The sequence below is a fragment of the Piliocolobus tephrosceles genome, chromosome 15 (assembly GCF_002776525.5).
Source record: "Piliocolobus tephrosceles isolate RC106 chromosome 15, ASM277652v3, whole genome shotgun sequence".
NCBI lineage: Eukaryota > Metazoa > Chordata > Mammalia > Primates > Cercopithecidae > Piliocolobus > Piliocolobus tephrosceles.
In genome coordinates, this window is record NC_045448.1 from 40,258,900 (window position 1) to 40,285,003 (window position 26,104).

General features: G+C 40.2%; 1 protein-coding gene across 2 annotated transcripts in view; it reads right to left on the reverse strand.

The window, feature by feature from the left end:
• SLC8A1 (solute carrier family 8 member A1) overlaps positions 1-26,104 on the reverse strand; it is a 344,817-nt gene that overhangs the window by 31,794 nt on the left and 286,919 nt on the right. For both annotated transcript variants that reach the window (XM_023189564.1, XM_023189565.1), the window contains 2 exons: positions 17,845-17,975; positions 13,746-13,845 (listed from right to left, as the gene is read on the reverse strand). In XM_023189564.1, the coding sequence (XP_023045332.1) occupies positions 13,746-13,845; positions 17,845-17,975 (231 nt within the window). The remainder of the gene's footprint in view (positions 1-13,745; positions 13,846-17,844; positions 17,976-26,104) is intronic.

Sequence of the window (26,104 nt, forward strand, 5' to 3'; positions counted from 1 at the left end):
ACAGCTCAAAAAACAATTGGTTCAAATTCCTAGATCTATGAGTTGCCAGTGCACAGAACAAAAATGTAGGCATTTTCTTCTACCAACTGAAACGTGGGTTTTAGAAAATACCTGAACTTAAAGCTTCAGGAGGGTTTTGGACTGTGCCAAGTTCAACCCCTGCTTAATGTGAATTTCTTTAAAAATTCTCTGCCGAATGGTTACTTATGCCACTTCTCAGAGTTTCGGCTATTAGGGAACTCATAATCTCAATCCAGGTTTAGAGTCTCTGGCAGTCAGCTTGGGCTGTTAGGTTCTACTCATTTGTCCAGCCCCCATTCCCTAGGCCAGTGGTCAGCGACTGGTTTTCTGGAAGACAATTCTGATGGTTTCAGGGTGATTCAAGTGCATTACATGTATTGTGCACTTTATTTCTATTATTATGTACTCACCATAATGTGGAATCAGTGGGAACCTGGAGCTTGTTTTCTGGCAACTAGATGGTCCCATCTTTGGGTGATGGAAGACAGTGAAAGATCATCAGGCATTAGAGTCTCATAAGGAGTGCACAACCTAGATCCCTCGCATTGGATATCAATACTATTGTACATAAAATTTGAGTATTTGTAACTTGGACTACTGGACTGTTCTTGAATGGAGAAGACACTATACAGGCTCCATTAGCCATCCCTACCTGCTTCTTCCAAGCCACAGCTAATCTGTGGGCCATCCTGCTACTTCTTAAGGGGTTTGGGCCAGGTGATGTGTGACAGTATTGGAAAGGGCCTCAAGAAGGCAACTCACTGTCTATAAATAACTTTTAAACCTGGCTGAAATGAATGAATATCTAGATGAAATCATCTACAAAGACCATAATGTTGGTCTTTGTTGGGATGGTAACATAGCACAAGAAATATTTAATGTGACAGAAATATTTCTCAGCAAATGTAGCCACTGTCAAAATGAAAAATGGATTCACTAAGGAGTTCTAGCTCCATGCAAGTTTGATTATTACCAAAATGAATCTGTTTAAAGCTGAAAACTGATTAGTGTCTCTTGTTCCTAAAAAAAATTCTGCTATATGAATTGAGTGCTCCTAATTAATTACAGTTTAACGTAATTAGTCACGTGTGTTTTTGCCCCAAGCTTGGTTGTTTATAAAATAACTCCAAGTTAGGGTAAGATTCTTATCTTGAAATTCAGAGTGTTCTCTTACCCTTTACTAATTGTAGGATTGACAGAATTCCAAGCTCCTGAAATAGAGAAACATTCCCTGTATACTTGAATACCTAAGAAATAAGGCTTTGTCGAGTAGAATTGATATTCAGCAAGTGTAGATACCGCCTGCCAGTTTAGATGGTTTAGTTACAGTGGGTAGTATGTGGGCACACCAGGTTCTAAGACTGGCCTGAGGACTCTGATAACACTTTGTAAATATCAGCAGCTGTGTCTAAATTAGCCTCCTGTAGAGTGGGAAGTTGAGTCTTGAAGCAACTGTTTGGGCAGTGATAACCCTGTAATTTTCAACAAACATATCAATGTTATGTCCTAGAGAATGTTAACATGTATATAAAGGGTAGATGTATACCCAGGGCTGCTCCTCATGCAGAGGGGCATAAACACTGCCCAGAGCCTCTTAAGATGCTGCTGTGATTCATCTATGAATTCAGGTTCACTTACTGAGTGTTACTTTTATGCATATAGGTAAAAGTGTACATCCCACTTAGTCTTTATCCTCCCAGGAGCTTGCTGCAGTAGGTATTATTTTCTCTGTTTTAGAGATGAAGAATCTGAGGCTCAGAGAATTTAAATGACTTGCTTATGAGATCTAAAACTCTGTCACCTCGCTACAATTACATGACCCATTGTTTCCATAGAGAAAAGTCTCTGCAGTTTGTACAGCAAGAATTCATTCTGATAAAATGTAAGCTCATTTAGCATTGTTTTATGAAAAGTGTAACTGGGAAATACCTCTCCTCCTTAAATTAACTCTCTGGATATGATATAATACACAAAATATTCTAGTGCTCTTTCAGAGAATGAATGCTTGGCTCAGTTTTATTCTTTCTAGAATTTTATTTTAAAAAATACATCTTTAGGCAAATCCTCTATTCATGATTTATTTCAGCCCTGTTGGGAAGTGGGATTCTCCTCATTTTGGTGGCAAACATCTGTCTCTCTGGGGAGCAAACGGAAAGGGCTCTGGCTCTTCAGCAATGACAATAACAGTCTCATAACTCTTTTCCTGATCTCAGGATCACCTGAATGGATTCTGTTCTGAACATAGGGTTTGAAAGTTGATGTTCCAGCAAAGTGGTGATGCAAATTGAGTAATAGTCTAATGATGACGTCGGTTTGCACAGTACAAAGTGATGGCAGTTGCTCAAGGCACCCCTCATCTGCCTGTTCCTCTTTCCTTTTTCTGTTGTGATTTTTAATGAGATCTCAGTAAACAGGGCCCTCCACTGACCGTAAGGTCCCATGATTTACTTGTTCTTGGTCACCTCACAGATTCTGTGTGCCTCAGTTTCTCCTTCTGGAAAATAGGCATAGCCAAAAACAACTTTCTCTTTTGTGCTGTTGAAAAGGTATAAACAAGACTTTTAAAAGAAGTTATATGCTTACCTATAGTCAATAGTATATGCTTATATACATACAAATAGTTATATGCTTGTGTATTTTTAAGAGAAGTTACATGCTTACTTGTAGTAAACTTAGTTTTGGTTTGAGGGAAATTAGTTGATTAGTGGAATTCAGATGGAGACTCTCCTTCCCTCACTGTGGGTGAACACTTCTTTTAGAGGGAAGGTAGGCTAAGGTGGGAGCTGATAATCTTGTTTGTCTGCTGTGGCTTTCTTGTCTCTCATAAATAGTACACAACATGCATCATGATGTTGTGGTGTTTTTCTTCAATATCAACCATCTGGAAAATCTCTCTTTCCCTCTTATTATCAATAAGTCAGTGGCCTATCTTTTTTATTTGGTCAAGGCCTGGTGCATATTCTATTAAGTCTATAGGTTTGAACTCTAAAATATTTTGGGTCACTGTTTTGCACCTCAAGCCCAGGCTGAACCCCTAACCTGGAACTCTAGGAAATCTTCAAAGGGAATGGGGTGGTTGGAAGACTGACTTTCTTAGTGCCACTCATTTCTTTAGTAAGTATTTATTGTTAACTTGTGTGTCAGCCACAGTTCTTGGTATTGCAAATGCAGAAAAATAAGATCCCCAATCTCATGGAATTTCCATTCTGGCAAGGGGAGACAGTAATCAAAGTAAACAAATAACAAATATAATAATTTCAGATATTGATATGAGCTATGAATACAATGAAATCCGGTGACTGGGAGGGTGAGAAACCCCTCTGAGCAGTTGATAACGTTGAGCTAAGCAGTTGAGCTAAGACTTCAGTGAGGAGAAATAACCAGGTATGGAGGGAAAGTATTCCATGCAGAGAAAATAGCTCATGCACTATTGTTTAGGGAACGGAAATATGCCTATGTTCTACTGGCATTAAACTTTAGGAGGCAAGCGTGACAAGATGGAAAGAGGATTGACTTGGGAATCAACCCTCATGGGTCAGGGTGGGAATCCCAACTTCTGTTTCTCCATTTGTCATAAATGGGTTCATGAGTAGCTACTGCACCAGGCTGCTGTGGGGCTTGTGTGGATATGAAAACAACTATTCACCAATTGCGAGACCATTCTCTCACTCAGTGCTGCCAAGGTGTTGGCCAGAAAAGCTTCAGTCTTTGCTCTGTCTAATCCTAAGGCATCACATCACCAAGAAGCCCACTGGTCAGTAGGTAATATCGGGGCAGCCATGGAGTGTCTGATAGTGAAGGCATTGGTTCTATAACTCCAGAAGAAAAATGAGCAATGTTGTATGGTGCAGCAGGAGTCCTGGGTTCTAAAACAGTCTCTCCGTGATCTTGGAGGAGACCCCTCTCTCTGTTCTCAGGTTCTTATTTGTTAAAAAAAAAAAAAAAAAAAAAAAAAAAAAGGCAAGGGGAGGTTAGAATCACAGCTCCTTTCCAGCTCATTGCCAGGATTCTAAGATGCTCTGTGTAGCAGGCCATAAGACACAACACCCAGCCAGACCTGACCAGGCAAAGGCAAGGCAAGGGAGAAGCATGGGGGTGGGATGTATGAGCCAAGGTTTGTTCAGGCGAGTGGCTTTTCATTGCAGGAGTTGGAAAGACAAGGTCTTTATCAAGAGAGCAGACTGTGAACAGCAAGAAGTAATGCCGCCAGTCACTTTTATGTGGCTCCTCTCTGCCTATGGAAAGTGTTTGTATGTGGTGTTTTCTCCTTCCACTTCTTTGGATTAGGCTGCAGTGTTTCCCCTACTGAAAACAGTATACAAAGGCTCCCGACTGGGGATGAAAAGTCCCCTCATGCATTGATTTGCAAGCAACAACTAAAACTGTATTCATATTGCAGTAGCCCATGCCAACAAAAGAGCTCTTGGACCCAGTGATGGTGCATTGTTTGCAGAGCGGAGCTGCTGCCGCCCCAGACAAAGCCGCATTCGAGACACGACTTTGGGCTTACAAATAAGAGTGCTGAATCATTCCAGAACCCTTCAATACGGTGTTTTCCTCAAGATTTTATAATACGCAATTTAAGAGAAGAACAGCCCAATGAGCCAATATTCTTTTCAGAAATATCAGCTAAAGCATATCCAGGGGCCAGAAAATAATTGCTTTTTTTCTCCCATCCTCTCGTGCTCCCACCTGTGTTTCTGGCCTGCCTTGTTCTGGAAGTGGAAATTGTAGCTACCTGATTCAACATTCTCTCCTGCTACTGCTGCATTTTTAGATTGATAGATATCCTAAATTTGCTTTGCTCACCTACTAGTATGTCCCTAGAATATCTCCCATAAGTAGTTTCTCTCTGGAACTTACTCTCTTTCTTCTTACTCATGCCCTCTGCTTTTCCTCTTAGGATCATAATTATCAACTACATAACAGTGAAATTTTACTAGGAATACTTAAGAACATTGACAGAAAATGTCCTTTTATATTTGCATGTCCAATTTGCACATACACAGATAAATATATCTTATGTGTACAAATATGTGAATGTTCACATCTCCATGTCAAGTGATAAGAAGTTTGATACAGAGAAAACAAATGTCTCAAACTTCTTTGGAAACATGGCGTGTGTATGTGTGTGTATGGATTTATGTAGATTGTTTTCTAGATCAGACACAGTATGATGATGTCTTTTAATCCAGTTATATAGGGATTGGGAAACTTTAATTCACAAATAAATGTATTCATTCTTTATAAAACAAAGACTTAGGATTGCCAAGCCCGTCTTATTGCCAAGCACTGTCTTAGGTGTTAGAGAAAAAGTGATGAAAAGGGCAGATTTGCTGCTGCTGTTTTTTTTCAAATTTAGATTCTTCCTATGTCTAAGAGGATTTGAGCAGATCTGTACCTATTAATAGAGCATAAGATATTTTAAGACAAAAATAGGACAAAAAAAAGTCTGAAGCAGAAATAAAGGATGCTTTTAGTCACCTGAGTTGACTGAATTTTGAACACGTAGATAAAAAAAAAAGACTATGCTTTCCAATGGCCAAAGCGATTTAGAAACCATTGAATTATATAGTTACGATCTTCCAGTTGCAAGATGATAAAAATTAATTTTCTAGGGAAAAAAAGCTTCTCTTTAGGAATTTATCATGTTTTCTTTAAAGTTTAGTGAGTGGCATTGTGAGGTTTTATAAAAGATACAATGCTAGCTTTCAAATATTATACATTAAAGGTAAAAATTAAAATTACAGATAAGTTATACTCCAATGAGGGCAGTTTTAAAAGAGGCTCTGATAAGAACTTTAAGATTTACTTTGTGATATCCAATTCTAATCAAGGATGAATTCACTTAACGTGACCATTAAACAGTATATTTTAAGCATCAAATGTCTTAAGTGACATATTGTGAAGTCAGTATAATTACACACTTTAACATGTATTCTAAGGTAGGTATTGCATCTTGATTAAAGTTAGAGCCCTAAATTTCTTTCTTTTTATTAATAAAAAGGAAATTCTTTATTGGGGGTAAGACATTCACAGAAAGCATGTATTTCTTGAAAGGTACTTGAATCTTTTGTATCACTCTCTTACATAAATTCTGGTGAAGTAAACAACCTTCAAATATATAGTTGTTTACATGCAATGAATACAGGTTAGAAAAACCTCCAACATAGTAAAACAACAGATAAATAGAGTTAATGTGAGGCAGAAGAACAGGCATGAGACCTGTGGTTTGGATACTACCTCTGCAGTTTGTTTTTTTTTTTTTTGAGACAGAGTCTTGCTCCATTGCCCAGGCTGGAGTGCAGTGGTGTGATTTCAGCTCACTGCAGCCACTGCCTTCTAGGTTCAAGTGATTCTTGTGCTTCAGCCTCCCTAGTAGCTGGGATTTCAGGTGTGCACCACCACGCCTGGCTAATTTTTTTTTTTTTTTTTGTAGAGATGGGGTTTCGCCGTGTTGACCAGGCTGGTCTTGAACTCCTGGCCTCAAGTGATTTGCCAGTCTCGGCCTCCCAGAGTGCTGGGATTACAAGTGTGAACCACTGCACCTGACCTCCTCTGCAGTTTTGAATAAGATGGGTGTACCAAGAAGTGCAGGGTGGCAACTTGGGTGGGACACTTAGCAAGAGCTGGATATGTAATAATTAAATAGAAGCCAGGCATGGTGGTGCCTGCCTGTAGTCCCAGCTACTCAGGAGGGTGACACTGGAGGATCACTTGAGCCCAGGAGTTCAAGGGTACAGTGAGCTATGATGTGCCACTGCAGTTCAGCCCAGGCAACGGAGGAGATCCCATCTTTTTTAAAAAAATAGAAGAGAGACTCTCCCTGAGATTTCAAATTTCCATTTTGTCAGTACATTTCAAACTGAGTAAATGTCCTAAATGAAATGAACTAGGTTACATTTTTTAAAAAAATTATCATTGACAAGGGTGGATTGGATAATTTAAAGATATCTGTGAAGTAAAATAATTACTAATTTGTGTGATAAATTAGAACTGTAAATTTCAACTAGCAGTTACACGGAAAGCAAGTTGGCATTTTATTTATGGAAATGAAGCGTCCTTTAAGAGACCCTTTAGTATTTCCATGTCCCAAAGACAACTCACAGGGTCATCTCTTCTAATCCTATTAACTCACAGGGGAGGTTAGAGGTCTTGTCCGGAGCCCCATATCTAATTGGTGGCTCTTTGACCATTGAACTCAAGTATCTAGAGAAGCCAAAGATTCCAACAAAGAATTTAAACACTTTGTCATCTATGTTATATGCACTGTCTATCACAGAGAATGGGAATATTTTAGCTCTACACTGAAACAAGGAATAAAAGCTAAGTTGGATGGCAGCAGTGTTGTTCCTATCTCCTGTTGATTTCAAATAATTGCTATTTGACCTTTGTGTCTACTTTTTTTCAAGCATGCCAGTGATTCTAAGCATGAAACAACCTACCTAGATAACTAATAACATCACAGAGAAAGACCAGGAGCTTGGAGAAAAGGCTGGGCATTGATTCCATTTTGTTTCATAAGACCTGACACAATTTCTAGCTCCAGATATAGATACAATTCCTACATCACAAAAACAATTTGGAAGTCCCTCTGCATTCTTTATGATGGGATTTAGTCTGGACTTTCTAGGAAATCCAGTAATGGATCCTGCCTGCTTTCTAGGACTAATTCTCTTCTTCCTGGTCTTTCTGCACTTCTGTCCCAGGCTTGCACACTCATTTCCAAACCCTTACCTTCCCCATGTGTAACTGAGATTAAAAGACTTGTTAACTTCATCCCTTTTGTCCTGAATTAACTCATCTGAAATGTGAGCACTTGAGACCTAAACTAAAGTTGTAGGAGGAACACCTAGGATCGAGTTGAAAGCCTGCTGACATTGGACTCACAATGATGGGGTTTCATATTCCAGCTAACCGCTTGCTAGTCGTGTGACCCTACACAAGTTATGTAACCACTCTGGGCCTCAAGATCCACTGTTGTAAACTTTGGGAAAAACGACATAGCTCAGAATATAGCTAGGAAAAACAGAAATAATGCCTACAAAGTACCAGCCATGTCATAGAAGCCAAATGGTAACATTATTTAAGCAAAAGGTGAGTCACAGTTTTTTTTTTTTTTTTTTTGAGACAGAGTCTTGCCCTGTTGCCCAGGCTGCAGTGCAGTGGTGCAGTCTCAGTTCACTGCAAGCTCCGCCTCCTGGGTTCACGCCATTCTCCTGCCTCAGCCTCCCAAGTAGCTGGGACTACAGGTACCTGCCACCATGCCTGGCTAATGTTTTGTATTTTTAGTAGAGACGGGGTTTCAACTTGATGGTCTCGATCTCCTGACTTCATGATCCATCCACCTTGGCTTCCCAAAGTGCTGGGATTACAGGCGTGAGCCACTGTGCTCGGCCCTAGCAAAATTTTTAACTGCTTAAATTGGATTTTCAGATGACCAAAGGTTATCACAAGGGTTAAGTAATGAGAATATCACCCATAGTAATGATGTTCAGTAACAGAGGAGATGCTGAAAAGACTCCTGCTTAGACCAGACTTCATGGCAATCCCTTGAAACTCATTTGAGGTACCATTTTTATTAAGAGTTTTAGAGTAGATTAGTCTTCAGGCTGACAATTAGTCAAGTGAATTATTGTCCAGGGGACCACTGAGTCGACAGTATATTAAATAATTTAATTGAGGATATTAATCCACAGAGCATGCATGGATGGACTGATAACAGAAGCATCCTTTAAACTGGAACTAGTGTTCATATTGGACTGGTGGGCTAAGGTGACATGCCCTCTACTTATTATTTATTTAGCTGGAACTGGGTCACTTTAATTTGCTGTAAAGTGTAGTGAGTGTGGACAGGTCGGCTGCATGCACCAGCTGGGCCTCATGTTGAATGTCTTCCCTTGTATTGTAGAAGATTACACTGGTGTTCCTGAGTTCCAATTATGTAACAGGAAGATAGGCACTTCTGAATCATTGTCATCTCACTTGGCTTTCTTTGAGGCTAAACTTTGACTCTCCTCTCATCCCATTCCTTCTAGAAGAACAGAAGTGAAGTATATGCTGCTATTGTGCTGAATATTTAGTTTAGGTAAGTCAGGGGATGGGCAAAGTGTGTTTTTCCATTGTCAAAATCAGACGGGCCATGAAGCATAATCCCCGTCAAGGCTACTGCAGGACTATAACGGGCCTCGACAGAGCTCCCACGTTTCAGTATTGGATGGTATCTTAGAGCTAACCTAGTCCAACTCTCTCCTTTTCCTGATGATGAAACCAAAAATCGGAAATGTCAAATTCTTTGCCAAGGTTATACAGTTGGTAAGTGACAAAACCAAGACTGCTGGACTTTTTTGGGGGGTCACTTTTGAGTATTCTTTCATTATAAAGATGCCAATACATACTATGTCTGATATGCAAATGAATATGTCAAAAGTAAAACAATTTCAGGAAACTCTTTAATGCTGGATATTTAATATTAGGTAAAAGAGGGAGGTGTGTGTTGACTTCAAAGAATGTCACAAATTACTAGGCAGGAGAAGCCTATCGGTGCACCTAGGAAAACAAATTCTTCCCTTTGTTCTTTAGGGAACTGACTGGCATTCTCCCCAAGGAACTTATGTATTAGACTATAAGGAGACCTAACAAATACTGAGGAAAAAAACGCTTTCTATTTCAAGCTGCAGCTCCAATATCCAAACAAATACCTACTATATAATATGAATGTGAATGTCTGTGTATTTTGTGTATCTGTGTACCTGATTTGTGTGTATTTGTATGTGTGTCTGTATTCATGTGTTTGCACAATGCATGCATGTCTCTACCTGTGTATACATGTGTTCTACATGTGTGTTTTTGTGCGCATGTGTGTTCACTCAGGCCTCAGGCACAGCAAGCAAGTGCACCCTTCATGCCGGAGAGCCTGTTGGGCTGATTTGTTCCCTGGCACTGCCCCTTAACAGTTTTCCTTCTTGAGCAAGTAGTTACATCATTTTTCTGAATCTCAGTGTTCTTATCTATAAAATGGTATGCATAATACCATGAAAGAAAGAAGTTAACCAGTGTGTTTTTAGTCCCATAGCCATTTCAGTAATTAAATTGAATTAACTGCATTTGCACAAAATTTGGTAATATTTTATTATAGGTTCTATAATAGATTTGCCTCCCAAACAACCAACTTTGGTATTTCCATGTACAGATGGCCTTTGTGAAAATGTACACTGTTTAAATTAATCCTTATGGCAGCTCCATGAATGAAGCACAGTTATCTCTACCTTACATATGAGCAAACTGAGATCTTGAGGTGTAGTAATCTTCCTGGAGTCGCCCAGGGAGGTTTTGGAGAACAGGAACACAAACCCACATCTATCTCTAAAGCAAGCCTTGCAGTCATTGTCTCCTTTGCCTCACCTCTGCCCAAAGCTGTTGGGAAGAACAATACGGTGGTCGTGGAATTGGCATCGGCATCCTGGTTCCCTTTATCCAGCTAATGTTTGCCCTTTTCTCTGACACACCTATTTCCCTTGATATCTCAGCTGGCACACAATTTTTTAAAGTCAACCCACCATTCTGCCCTGGTAGAAGGAGAGAGATTTGGGAAAAATTCAAACTGGACAGTGAATGCAGGCTTCGTGGAGAAGGGCATATTGCTGGCACATCTTAACAGCACCTCATGGTACTGGACTTGCCTTGCAAGCTTTTGACAGCCATTGAACTGCAGAACCCGTTGCTCCTAATGTTCAACCCAGGAAGAAACAGAAGGAGAACTGCCAGGATGTAACTGCTTAATCCCTTCCTAATCTCTGGATTCTCATAAATCCTTTAACTCTTCAAATATGGAATTATAAGAACTGGGTTTGCAGAATCATTATGGTCATAGGATGCCCAAGTACTGAGCTACGAAATTCAGAAAAAGCAGAGGGCCAAGAAGATTGCCACAGGGTTGACTTTGAAACCAGTTTGAATACAGTTACTGAGAAAGAAAAGCAAACCCCTATTTACAAAATCATTATTTTTGTTTAGTGAGATATATTGAATCAATTTTGCACAGAAAATTGCAAAGAAACCTCTCAGCAGAGCCCTTTAAAAGCAATTTAATATTTGTAATAAGGCAAATATTTCTGACTTTCAACTATTTAGCCATGAAATTTTAAAATCCAATGAAAGTCTGACTTCAATAAATGCTGCTTTACAAATTTTATTGCCTATGTAATAGCATAACAATACTGACATTCTTTAGACACTTAAATTTAATCATAATGACAAACACTGAACTTTTAAAACTGCCCTTCATGTAACTGAGTATAATTTGGTGCTTTTAAAACATGGGTTTGTTTTTCTGGTACGTTCTCTCTCAAAATTATAAATAAGGTCGATTTACCCAGCAGCCTGAGAATTTCTAAGCAATTGTTCCTTATTTCCAAGCAGTCTGTTAGACACATAAAGCACAATATATTGCATGACAAGAAGACCTGAGGGGCTTCCCATCTCAGTTATTAACAATTCTTCAAAAGATCTAGGCAGGAGTTAGTGCCATCATGAAATGATGACACCATGGCCGCAAGTAATGTGATGTGGCCAGTCTCTCTGTGAGAGTAGGGAGCAGTTTTCCTCATTTTGGAATTTCCTTCTGTCTAAAGGGCAGTAGATAGCACACTGGACTAGTCTTCATTAGATATAGGATCTGAGCTATGTTCTAAGGACATGTTGCCTGTCTCAGACTCAGATTCTTCCTCAGTAAGATAAGGATAATTATAGTGTTAAAAGGATTTCATGAAACACAACATATGAAAGTGTTTGCAAGTCAAAATCCACCTCTTTGAAGTAAGGCAGTATTAACATCTTTATAGTTGTTTCTCTGTATACCTATTCTCACCAGAATCAAATATATGACACTGGCCTTGCTGGCAGCATAATCCCACTCACTGTTTAAAGCTTCCCTTTTCTATTGCCGTAGACTGGTCATAAAATGTTTCCTTGTTCTTGAGAGTCACAGAACTCTGTGAATGAACCAAAGTAAACCACTCCACTGCTAGAAAAGCAAATTTGGCCTAATATGTCTATTGATGGGGTCATCTCGGCCATCTCTCTGAAATTGCAGACCCTATGCGTATTTCCTGTTCCCCTCCACAGCTTTGCTTTCCTCCATGACAAACTTATCATCATAAATACACTTTATTTTAATGTATCTGTCTGATTTACTGTATCCCCCAGTAGACTGTAAGCTCCACTTGGGCAGGGGTATTTGTTTCATTGGCTGTCATGTACCTTGCACCAAGAACAATAGTTGACATAGAAAAACGAAGGAATGATGACCACCTTATGGTTGTTATACAGATGCTCATATACCTGCAGATAAGAAAACCTAGAAATTATTAGAAATGGTTCACTATAAGGCTTAGGATGCTTTTAATGTTTCAATTCTAACATGTCAAGGCCCATAAAAGAATTTATTTTTAATATTTTCTACTATTGGCTTCGTCAGCAGTTTCTTATTCTAGCGATTTTTGTCTGCTTAGTTCTGTGAAGAGGGAGTATAGTTCATGCCTCACATATTAATCTTAGATTTATAGAAAAACATAAGAAATAAAAGGGAGTTTACCCCTCCTTCTATTAGAGCTTATATGCAAATTCCAAATCCACTCTCCTGAGCAGTTACCCACGATTTAATATTCATCAATTCCCACTGTATACTCAATTGCAAGAAACCAAAGCAAGATTATAAACAGCACTAATAACAAACAGGCATAAAAGTTTTACTACCCTCTGTTCCCACGCACTTGGGAGATGTGTCAAATTACCCTGTGGAAGACTGGAAAGAGGGAGTTGGGGTAGAAATCATGGCCCAAATGATAGTGATGCAGTTTCCAAATTTTACAGCTTGGGAATCACTACATATTTAGGAAACTCTACCTTTGTTAATTAGTTGCAACTGCAGAAGATGAGCCTGCAGGGATCTTTAAAGAGAGCCAGTGTAGATGGAGCAGAAGAACAGGAAAAAAAAAAAAAAAAAAAATCCGAAGACAGCATTGCTTTCATGAATCTTTAAGAGGGACTTTCCTCTATCGTTATACAATCACACAAATAATGGACAGGGTTTGATAATACAGGAAGAGGACGCTTCTCTCTGTATTTAATTCCCTCAGGTTTCTGACTACTTGAGTTCGAAAAACACTTCATTTTGTAGGCTCTTCCTAAATAAAACTCTGTACTTTGCTTGTGCAAAAAGAAACAGAATGTAATTCTATTTCTATTTCTAGAGCCAGTGCAAACATGTATTTGTTAAATGTTGTTGAAGAGAGTGTAAAATGATGCAGATGGTCATGGTCAAGTGTCTTAATGTCTTCCCTTTCCACCTAGGATTTTGCTGCTTTCTTCTTGATCTTCACTTGGCCACCTTTGCGCTGCTTACAGGAAATTTTCCAGACAAAGCCTAGTGATCGGCTATTCATGAATTAGAGACACAAAACGCTTTAAATTTATCTTGTCTATTTCCAGAGAGAAAGATGCAATATAGATGGAGAAAAATGTCATGTTTGAAGACATTTGCTTCATCTAGATAGTCAATTTAGTCTTTAAAATGTGCATACATGTAACAAATACACTTATTTCTCTCCTAATTTTGCCATGGAAGCCCTTTGGTGCTTTGCCATAGACCAAGTAGTCACAGTAGGAAAACTCAGCTTAGACTGGGCAATTGTAATTTATAATATGCAGAGACAGGCACTCACCAGCACTGACAGTGATAGCTTCAATGAACTGTTCTCTCCAGCTGTTTGTCCCAACCACAAGGGCCAGGTTTGTCTTCTTAATGAGTTTGTCCACAGTACTCTAGAAAGATTGAAAAGAATAATAAATGCTGGGTTTGTTAAGGCCTCAGGAAATCTAAGACCTTGTTGATTTTGAAACTCCAGAGTTATATAAAGGGTAGCAGATGTTAGGCTCAGGACAACAGTATTGACATCAAACACTGTTATGATTATGCAAACAAGCATGGTCCTTAGTTGGAAACATTCTGAAATGGAAACTCCTTTGTAGCAAATACAAGTCTCCTTCACTGACTAATGAAGAATAGCCTCAGTGTTTAGAATAGCAGAGGCTGCAAAAGCCCATCCATCCCCCCAAATGCTTTACCAACTTGCTTCTCTACTGGTTTTATCAGTAGTGTTTCATCTGCAAGTGAATTAATATGTGCCCTATTCAGCACTACATATCTGCGAATAGCCGGAAGTGACAAACACATTATGAAGCTAAGAAATATTACTATTGTTTTTGTTTATCAATGAAACGTAGCCAGATAATGGAGTCTCCAGGTTGCCTGCTGCATGGTCATTAATAAATGGATTTTTCTCTGGGTACTATTTTGTCAGCCTCTTGCCTGTTAGAGAATCCCATGTTCACCCTATTTCTATTGCAAACAAGAATAGACAAAAAGACAAGAAGAAAAGGTCAGTTCTTATGGTTTAGGGCACATTGCAGTTTACCTTGCCCTAAATCTACCCCGCTTTACTGGCACCATGCTGCATACCCCTTATTTTTCTTTGGAACTTTTTAAGCACCTTGTTTTGTACAATCAGCACTCTCTAGCTTTCTAAATTCAGTTAACGTAACAACGGGAGCAGCCAAACGTTCACTAGAAAACTAAGTAAGCAGATGCACTGAAAGCACTACCACAAGTCATGGCAACTACAGGGAGAAGGGGTCATTTCCAAGACACTGAGGCTGTTCTTCCCAAGAAACTACCACAGTGACTAGTCTACCAAACATCCACACTTACTGTCAGAGCATCCTCGAATTTCCACTAATTGCAAAGAGGCAGAAAACACATTGTTTGCCATAGGTCAAAATCTGTATGTGTTTTATGCAATGTACCTGAGTTGACTATGGTTTAAGAGAGCCCATTTTCAGTTAACTGGGAGTAAGCAAAATGCTCTCCAAAGGGCTTGTGTTAAGGCCAAAGCCAAATCATAATATCAAGTATGTTTGCTCCATAAGAGTCATTGGAACAGACCTGAAACATTGAGACGATAATACGCATGAAATGGCCCATCTCCAACTGGCTCACTCTGTATTCGTGACATTATTCTTGGCTGAATTGTATGTCCTTAGGGTGATGAGCTTTTGGCTTCTAGCTTTGTGTCTAGAACTGCTGGTGCCCCTGAAAACAGCTGTAACCATCACTGCTCTTGGCCACCATAACTTGAAGTACATAATCAGCATCCATCTTTCCTCTCTCAACTCAGCCACATCTCATCAAGTACTCTGACGATCCTCACTGATACAAATTCAAAGTGCCTTGTAAAATGTAGTAAGAAATGACCTCCTTTTTTCCTAATGTAATGGAAACTCGGGGCAGTTCTCTCCAAAGAGGCACTCTTGGTGCTGAATCCATGACGGAGTATCCCATCACCTGGGAAACACACAATTGAACAGATAAACTTCTCTAACATTGAACACAGACTTTCCGCAAGAAATAGCTGCTAAAGAACAACTTTTTAAGATAAACTAAACTTCTCTGTGTAAAATCCAGGGTAGATTTTAAACTGTAGTTCATGTTAACCCTGGGGGATTATAGTATAGCCAAGGTTCTTCCTAGGACTTAATTTGTGTGTGTATTCTTCCTTGACCTATGGGAAAAATGGGAGTGAATAAAGATATAGTTCAGACACCTGATCTTGGACACTATTGTCTGTATTTACCTAGGAGGTTCCTGAATGCTAGTGACCAGTTTTTCACTGCACTAGATTTTCAAAGGCTTGTGAAAACCTCACCCTCAGCCATGGGTGTTAGTAAAACCAGGTCCTCAGTCACACCATAGTAAACAAGAACCCAGTGGGTAAAGAAGAGTGGGCCATTGTAAGGTATCACCCAGATTTGGGTCTCTAGCACAGTTCTGGGAGCTCTGAGTAAGTTCTTTAAAATACCTATGTTCTAGGAAAAGAAATTTCTTAAATAATATAAAATCAAAGCTGATACTTAAGGGCAGTTCTAAAACATGCCCCTAACGTGCCCTATAGATATTAATGGTAACTACACTGATGAACTTTGAAGAGATGACAGAAGATAGTCTATGGAAGCTATCCTACAAGGATAAGTACCCCAAGCAATTGGTTTCATGTAGAGACTCGGGGGACTTTCAAATGGTCAGATCACTGTAGTGGTTACAAGAAAGGACTTTGGACCCAAAAAAGCTTTGCTGCCTGGAAGACTGTGCCCTGTCTTATTTAACTTAATGCTTCTTATAGGAAGTCACTATGATTGCTCTTCCTGTCATGGGTGCATGGAAGGGGAAGGTTGGGGATTATCCCATAAGGTAGAGAACATACAATTCCCCAGGATAACCCAGGCAAAGGGCAGGGGCAAGCTTGCTTCAGGAATACCAATCCCTAGAATCTCTGCTGCAGAAAATGGCACCAGGCTCTCTGATTCCAAATGAAAAGAAGGTGAATGAGGAAGAGTGAGGTTGAACACATGGAGAAAAGATGAGTAGATGGATCACCAGAAATGGACAGTCATATTCCCGGACTTCTGGAATTGCAGGGAACTTGTGCACATTCCGGGCATGGTTATGTACCAAACCAAGTTCTGTGTCATATGGTGGGGTTCTAATGATTGGGATCTGCCTAGAAAGCACTGGTTCCAGTGTTTACCCCCCAACCCCCTCCTCCTATGGAAATGTGTGAAAGAAGAGTTAACAGATAGATTCTCAGTGGCCTAAAGTTTAATTGCATTTTTATCTTAAAATATTCCACTTTAATTTCAAAGACATTTTGTTTTCCACCTGTCTCCTATCAGGCACCTCCGTTTGTGAACTAAATTAAAAAATAATTAATGGATCCAGCTAAAGGAAAAGAGTGGACTATTATGAGAAGTCCAGACAAAATCTGAAACTTCTAAAGTGGTGGTCTGATTCTCTCTTTTGAAACCTTCATTCTGGTGTTTCAAACAGGAACAGTGTCTGCTTTTGAAAAGTAAGCAGGTAAAATACTGCTGTGCTCTGGGTTTGTAATTCTGGAAAGCAAGAGAGGGGATGCACCTTTCACATCCCACTGCAGAACTGAGGTGTATTCTCCCCCTATGGTCTTCCCAGATGCTAGAACTACGTAGGAGAGAAGGGATGGGAGGGGACACAGGGACAGAGGGAGCAGCTAAGGATCAACAGGAAATTTCACTTCAAAGTCTTAAGCTCCATCTCGAGGCCCACACATTGAACTTCTGCAAAAATAACTTTTATCATATAGAGAACTGGGAATCCAATTTCATCAGCTCAACTGTAAGCTCTGGTTGTAGGCACTATACCTTCGGTATATTGACTGTACTAAATGTGCTTGGATCTGAAGAGGATGATTACATATAAATGAGAGCTTGTCAGTGGGATGTTCCATAGGGAGACATTACTATCCCCATCCAAAACAAACCTGCCCCCCTAATTTTCAGCAGTGTGAATGCCTTGTTCTGACAGATTTATTAGCATTTTCAAATAGAACTTGGTTTCTTCCACACATAATAATCTCTTAGGATTCATCTTTGCATCTTCCTTGCTATCCCCTCAGATTAAACCCTCCCTTTGGGGCACCTCTGATCTTGTGCAGTCATGGATGCCTCCTGCTGGGCCCTGGTTCTGATGCTGTTTGGTGTACAGGACTCCTCGGTTCCTGACTAACTCTATATAATTCCAATTTGGCTCCAAAGGCTCTCAATTCATGAGCCTGTTCCTGAAATTACATCTACCATTCTTTTCATATGGACCTTATAGCTTCAGCCAACACCATGAACAGTTTCTGTCCCAAGATGAGCCTGGCTCCTGGTGGGCAGTGTTGGTGAGCATACCTTGAATTCATAGGATTCTTCAATAATCACTTCCAACTTGGTGTGCTCTCCCAGGATGGGGCGTCCCATTTCTGCAATGCGTCTCTCCTCTTCCTCTTTGCTGGTCAGTGGCTGCTTGTCATCATATTCATCTGTGAAACGGGAGTATCAAAGAGTGAGCACTGTGTTCTGTTTCATTTGAAAATCCCTGGATCCTGCCATAGGAAAGCCAAGGGGGAAGGAAGCCCTAATGACCTATTAAAGCGCCCTGGGTGAGATCATGATGCTGGAGGGAAGAGCTGGACAGACACTTGGCATGTAAGGCAGCATATCACTGTGACAGCAAGTGATTCTAATAATGTCTCACAATCTAAGCTCATGCAAAAGTACAACTGAGGAAAAGTAATGTATGGGGTATATCACTGAGAAAAGACTCTGCCTGTACGTTGTCTATGTTAAGGGAGTCACCCAGCTGTTCCCTGTGATGCTGGCTCAGTTGGCTGTTTGTACACATTCTTTCAGGACGTGACCACAAGGAAACACAATTGAAAGTGACCCTGAGAGATGGTGGAGTCTGGCCTCTTCCTCTCTACTTTCTAGGGACAACAGAAAATGCCTGAGGTCCAAAGAGATGGGGAATAGGAAATTCTGACTTTAGCCTCCCTCTTGCCAGGAGACCCTGTTGCAAGTTAACCAGCAAAACATCCATTCCATGTTTCTGTGGGATGCTTGGGCTCCAGTGCTACTTCTATCTGGTGCAAAGCCAAAATTTGTTAGGAAAACCTTGTCCATGTTAATCTTAAAGTAAACAGGGAGGGTGAGGGTGAGGCCTTTTGGGAGTTAAAATACTCACTGACCATGTGAGCATAATTATTTCCAGAACCACCGTGTAGCTTACAGTCCAGGAGAGGATAGTGGGTGCTGAGAAAATGTTAATGGATCCAAGAGCCCATTAATGAGGGGAAGCTCACAGTTGGCTCTCTCTGTGTGAAGGTCATTAGGATACATCCCAGACTGAAAAGGCCATGCACGTAAGAAGGACAAACACTGGTCCCATAATTACCCTTATCCTTTAGGCCCAGAATGCTGAAACTAGATAAGCTACTACTTCTTAGATTTAAGTGGAAGGAACATTGTCTCTAGTGAAACAGTGTCAGTGATATGGAAAGACCTCAGCCCTGATGGCCTCATTTCTAGGACCTCTGGACAAAGTGTCTCCAACAGGGGGCTGTTGACTGAAGAGACATCCAATAAAAGGGATGTTTGGTCCTGGCTTCCTGCCTGGTGCACTCCAACATTAGCTTCTGTAGAAGTCCATACCTCCCATTACCTCCAAAGACCCATGGCCTCGGACTGTGCTATGGTGGCTCCATTATTGCTTTAGCAACTGGTGCAGGGAATGGTTCCTCCTAGGCTAGCCGCCCACTGAGGGCAGGGAGCGAACAGGCTAGAGGCACTGCCAGCATTTACTATTTCAAAGGTCAAAACCAAAAGGCAAAAGCAGAATGTAGCATATTGATTAATTCTTTAGTATACATTTTACAGTGTCTTCCTAAAAGCCCATTTTAAAATCTGCTTTCCTAGCCTCAGCGATTACAGGACACCAAAGAAATTAGACAAAGACTAAAAATAAATGATTTTGGGTGGCCAGAAGCTGCTGAATGTTAGCAGAGGCAAAGGAGAGGGGCAAGGATAAAAGTGGTAATATTTTTTTATAGTAGGATTGGGAAGTTATGACCCAAGGGAGGGCAAAGGGTTCTGGTTCTCCAAGATTTGTCCTTGCAAAATTATGTGTGTCAAGAGAGTTGACTGAGATACATGAAGTGCAGTTTATCCAGCACTGAAGTTAATAATTTTGATTACCACTGCTTTCTGATCCTTGAACCCAGGATAATGTTATTGGTAGTTTTCGTAGCAGTAGTTTATGCTAGCATCTTTGTTCGAACCTTTGGCTGAACATGGATGAGTTGAAGACTTACATAGAACAAGAATGGTTTTCTCAGAAGAAGGAATATTACAACTTGGACACCTATTTAAACTGAAGCTATTGGGGGAGAATATTTATTATAGCCTTCTTTTTGTTGTTTACTTATAAATGACAAGTTGCTTTTAATGGGACTCAAGGCAATCTGCATAGAAAAAAATAGAGAAATTACAAAACAAAGGTGATGTGGTAGCATTGTTAAGCGCGGCATTTCATAAAATGGAATTGGTTTTGATCATGGTATTAAATAACTGGATGTGGATTAAGTAAATGAAGTCAAATCATACAGTGAGTGAAAAGGTTCTTTCTTTTCCAAAAATCCTTCAGTCCTGATCAGGAAGAAACGCTTAATTTGGTGCTGTTACGTCTGTAACTAGTTTCTAATATCTGGACTTGTACCTTTTAAGATAGACAGTCACAATAGTTCTCAGGTATAGGGCATTTGCCATTATCTAGCTACAATTTAATAACTTTTTTTCCATTGTAAAAAAAATTTTTAAATTTTACTTTTTATTTGTGGCAAACGATACTAGTTTTCCTGTGTTAGTGACTTAAAGTTTTCTTTTAAAAACAAACTTAGTGGCCGGGTGCGGTGGCTCACGCCTGTAATCCTAGCACTTTGGGAGCCCAAGGCGGGCGGATCACGAGGTCAGGAGATCGAGACCATCCCATCCCGGCTCACACAGTGAAACTCCGTCTCTAAAAATACAAAAAAAAAAAAAAAATTGCCAGGCATGATGGCGGGCACCTGTAGTCCCAGCTACTCGGGAGGCTGAGGCAGGAGAATGGTGTGAACCCAGGAGGTGGAGCTTGCAGTGAGCAGAGATCGTGCCACTGCACTCCAGCCTGGGTGACAGAGCGAGACTCCATCAAAAAAAAAAAAAAAAAGTAAAGTATAAACATGAGGCAATTTTAAAAATTACATTAAGTAAATAGCATACTTAGTATGCAACCAAAGTGGTATGGGAATGACAAAAATTAAGGAAATATAGTGTTAACTTATTTTATATGAACCTAAAAAAGAGTAAGGCACACCGTTTCTATCATTTGCTACACTCTTGCTTCAAAGGGACTTGGATTTCTTAATTTCACACTTTTATCCCTTTGTGTATTCACCTGGAAAAGCTTCACAATTTTCATTTGGTTAAATCTTGCTTATCTTTCAAAACCCCACCACTTCTGGTATGAAATAACTATTTCCCTATTCGTAAGTGAGGAGATTTAAGAACTACCACGCTAACCTTATATTAATTCCTTAATATTCGTTGCATGTATAAAGCATGGACATTTTCATATGCTGTTTTTAAAATTTTTAATTATCTTTACATATAAATATCCAGCACATAAACTCACTGAGATAGAACAGTGAGTTTCATTTTGCTTTGAACCATCCTTGCATCCTCTGGCACCTGTTACACTATATGGACTATAGTAGGTGCTCAGTACGTATTTGCTGTGTGACTCTCCAACTCACTGTTAATAAAGTCTCTTAGTTGCTCAACCTATAAAAAAAGGATCCCTTTTTCATTGAGCACATGTCATTGTACTCCATACCTTGTCAGCAGTTCCCCCTCTACTTTCCAGGAACTTATGATGTAATGGGGACAGGAATATACGATGGACAACTTCTAGGCATGATAAGGACTAGGGGACCAGGGTTGGGGAACAACTCAGTTGGCCTAAAGAGAGTCAGGGAAGGAAGCCTTCCTTTCCTTAAGGAAGTTTCAGGGAAGAGGAGCTATTTGAAGTTGACCTTGAAGCACATATAGAAGATTGCCCGGTGAAGGTAATGGTGAGGATGGCTAGGAGGTGGTGGAATAAGGAGGTTCATTTCAGGCAGAGAGAAATCAAAGTGCAACGGTACAGGGTCATGGGAGGGTCAGGGCCGTTTTGACTTTATTATAAACTTTTATTTATATGTAACTGAGAAATGGCAGCTGTATAGATTCTATTATTGCTCTACAGTTATACTGATAAAATCAAATTTATGGTCTAGATTTTTGACTGGCAAAAATGAGAGCTAAGTCTAGTTTTTAACAGAACTGTTTTCTGTCTTTAGATACTTTCTGTTGAATAGGGAAATGGTTTAACAGCATTTGTAAAATTTTAATCATCTATTTTGTTTCCTTTTCTCTTTGAGCATTGGATCAAAAGCGGATCATTTTACTATGGTTGAGGTCAGTTTCATTTCTTTACTTCTGCAGAGTGAGATAACATGCTGTGGTTTCAGTTTTATTTCTCAGATGGAAAATATACTCTTTCTTCTCCTGAGTGTACATGCACACTTTTAAAATTCACCATATTTTATTGAGAAGTTGGGAATAAATTACATAACATCATAGTCTTAACCAAGCCAAACAACTTTCGATCAAATGCATAATTAACAGCCACTGTTAAAATCAATATTGACAGGACATAAAACAATCCTGGAGTAGAATCACCAGTGGGGGATCTCCCTTCTCCTGAGTAATTGATTTTGCAAACAATAGCAAATAATGAAAGCTCATAGGTACTTGGCATCTGGGAAAAGCAGCATTTTGAGAAAGTTGTTTCTAATGCTCTCTGGTTCAAGCTGCATTTTGAAGCAGTGTCAGTGTAAGAGATGAAGCACTGGGAGTGTGAAAACAACACAACCTATAAGGTCCATCTCATTATCAAGATCTCTACCTCAGGGGACACTGCTGAGAGTCTTTAATGTAGTCACATTTTAAAACTGTACAAACAATGTAGAATTTGGAGAAGCATACAAGGCCAGTGGTGGGACAATTTGCTCCAGATCATTTTGATCCTCCACTCAGAACTAGGCTGACAAGTCAGAAAGCAGAGGTCTCTCTTGACAGTTTTTAGCACGTGGCTGGCCTCTTTGATTGGAGGCTAAAGTGACTGATGATATAGGCCCAAATATCATCTCTAATGATGATATTTGGGCTCTAAACCTATAATAGATCTGGGACAGCTATGTAATCCTCTAGTCACCCCGTCAATGTCATTTATTTCCCCTATGGAGAAACCCCACAGATGTACTATCATCTGTGCATATCTGGCTAACATCCTGTTGCCTGGGGGCAGCAAGGGCAGGCTCTGGGAAGAGATACAGCTCAGCTTTAAAAGAAACTTCACGGTTGGGCACTGTGACTCATTCCTGTAATCCTAACACTTTGTGAGGCAGAGACGAGTGGATTGCTTGAGCCCAGGAGTTCCAGACCAGCCTGGGCCACATGGTGAGACCCCATCTCTAGAAAAATTACAAAAAGTAGCTGGGCATGGTGGTGCACACCTATAGTCCTAGCTACTCAGGAGGCTGAGGTGCGAGCATCCCTTGGGCCCAGGAGGTTGAAGCTGCAGTGGGCTGTGACTGATTCCACCATTGTACTCCAGCTTGAGTGACAGAGAGAATCCCCATCTCAAATAAAGAAACTTCATTATACTTGGGATAAAAACTGATGTGTGAGATGAAATATTTGCAAGAAATCTGGAATATATTGAAACTCAGGAGAGAGAGGCCATGGGATCAGTCTTCTCTGCAGGCCGGTGATGGCCCCTTCTCACTGCTCCTTTTCTGCCCTCACGTGGTTGTGTTTTGTTGTGATCCACCGTACCACCGGCTGCCAGAGAAGCCGCAGCAGTATTTAGCAATGTTTTAGAGAGGAGAGGGGCTAAAATGCATGACTCTAATGTCTTTAATATTAAAGAACTCTTGGAGGCTTTGGTTTTCAAGGATCATGATGAAATGAGTACCTGTAATGGTGATTACAGTAGAGAGAATCGGATGTTCTCTAGCATGAACCTTCCTGAAGACAGGTTGGCCTAGCAAAAGGACAGGCAGAAAAATCAGCAGAATGGATTGCATTGATTTGCTATCAGAGTTTTGTGGAATTAGTAAGCTAAACATTAAAACCAGATGCACACATCACAAGCAATGTTAGTTTGGGGATTAAATGGTCATAGGTCACCCCTAGGTAGGTCACAGAAGGGAGTTCTGGTGGAGGTTACTGATGGAGATCACTGTTCAGAGATGAGCGAGTATTTCATGAGCCAAACCAGATTATGTTAACAAACCACAAGCCCCATGGTAGTGAGTACAGCCAGATTCCTACAGGTATCTTAAACGATATACCAAGGTCCTTCAGGGTACTGCTTCCGGAAGCATCATGGAACATCAGAAGGTATAGTGGCAGGTGTCTTGATTGTGAAGCCGATTACTGCCAACAATATAGCCTTGAGTAGGCCATTTCTCTAGTTTCTCCCCATGTAAAATGGTGATAATAGTACCTGCTCTATGTTACAGGTTTGTTTGAGGGTCAAGTAATACGACACCTGGGGATATGCTTACTACATTTATTTCCTGAGCAGTCTGAAGGGGAGAATGTTATCTACACCTTCAGGTTTTGCAAAGGTAGGCCATCATCATAGCAACTGTTTAGATAACGTAGGGTTAACCTAGGCCTACGGGGTTCTCATTGAACTCCTGGTTCAGCTGACTTCCAGATTCACTTGCTATTTGCCTCTACCAAGAGCTACCCATAACTGACCTGGGAATCATGAGATTCGGGATTCAGTGCCACCCCTGCCATATGCTTGTCATCTAAACTTGGGCAAGGCCTTTCTCCTCTCAGGCTTCTCAATTATAAAGTGAAGCTGCATTTGAAGGGGCTTTGTTCCTCTAGCCTACATACTGAAGTGATGAAAACATTTTCAACTGTCAGAATTTTCATAGTTTGGCTTCCTTAAAAAGGTTTGTGTCTTATTAAGTCTATTATGTGCTGAGCATAATATGATTAGAGGAGTAATATTAAATAGGTATACCGACTGATACATAATTTTAATTAGAGAACTCTATAATGTATATCTTACAAGTTTTGGGGAATCAAACATACATTCTTCTCTCCATACTGAGCCAGAATACTTAATTTATTAAACTATTCATGTTTATATTGTCCAGTTTCCCCCTTCTGGGGTACTTCTCATTTTTCATTTAACTGGAATACATAATGATGGAATTTATTAGATATATGTAGGTTTTGAGTAGAAAAGGGGTTCAATGTATAATTTCAAGATGCAGGTAGAAATAAGCTAGAGGGGAAGAAACAGGACAGTGCTAATATTTAGAGTGTTATCTTGTCATATGACTGGAAGGCCAATGGGGAATGAGATCATAGGCCCTAACAAGGGCATTTCAATGAGGCAAGATCTGGAAACAATAGGTAAAGATCTGCAGATTCTAAAAGCACCTCCAACACTTAATGTCCACCACTAATGAAATCTCTGAAATATTGGTATTAGGTTGTGGGTCAGATGACTTTTTCAATTTCCATATATCCTGCTTCAAATTTAGATTTTCACCCTCAGCTGCACAAGCCCATGTAAAAGCTGCAGGCAAACTCCCAGGGCTAGATTAATTCTTACCGCCCCTGCATCTCAAAGCCTTGACTTCAAAGCCTCCAACTGACTTCAAAGAAAAGTTCTTTAGGGCTTAAAGCTGCTTTTCGCTGTAGACCTAAGTTTTAGAACTGTTTTCAGGGGCATCAGTAGAGAGTGGATTCTAAGCATTCTGGTTTGCTTTAGGAAAAGAAGGGTCATGTAAAGTGAGACAGTTTCTTAGAAAGTAGGAATGGACAGGCCAGTGTAGAAATTCCCAGACTTTTTGAACATTCTCTTGTTCTAACTGCATTAATTTCAAGTCTTGGGAAGAGGTGATGGCAATAGGAAACTGCCATTTCAGATTAAAGTTTCAGCCATAGGAAGAACTTAATGAACTACATGAAATGATAGAAACTTCTGGAGGACGTGACTCTGTCATCTTGGATGCCAGATGTGGCAAAGGCAGGAAAAGTTGGACATTACCAGAGATATTACAGAATTTGATGCGAAGAAGTTCTGAGAAAAGAAAACTAGGATCCCATTACCTGAGATCCTAAAAGAGAGGATGGTTCAAATGACATAGAAGGAAGGCCCTTAAAACAAAATTTGGACCAGGTACAGTGGCTCATGCCTGTAATCCCAGCACTTTGGGAGGCCGAGGCAGGCGGATCATGAGGTCAGGAGATTGAGACTATCCTGGCCAACATGGTGAAACCTGTCTCTAGTAAAAATACAAAAATTAGCTAGGCATGGTGGCACGCACATGTAGTCCCAGACACTTGGGAGGCTGAGGTAGGAGAATCGCTTGAACCCTGGAAGTAGAGGTTGCAGTGAGCCAAGATCGTGCCACTGTACTCCAGCCTGGTGACAGAGCGAGACTCCATCTCTCTCTCAAAAAAAAAAAAAAAAAAAAAAAAAAAAAAAAAAAAAAAAAAA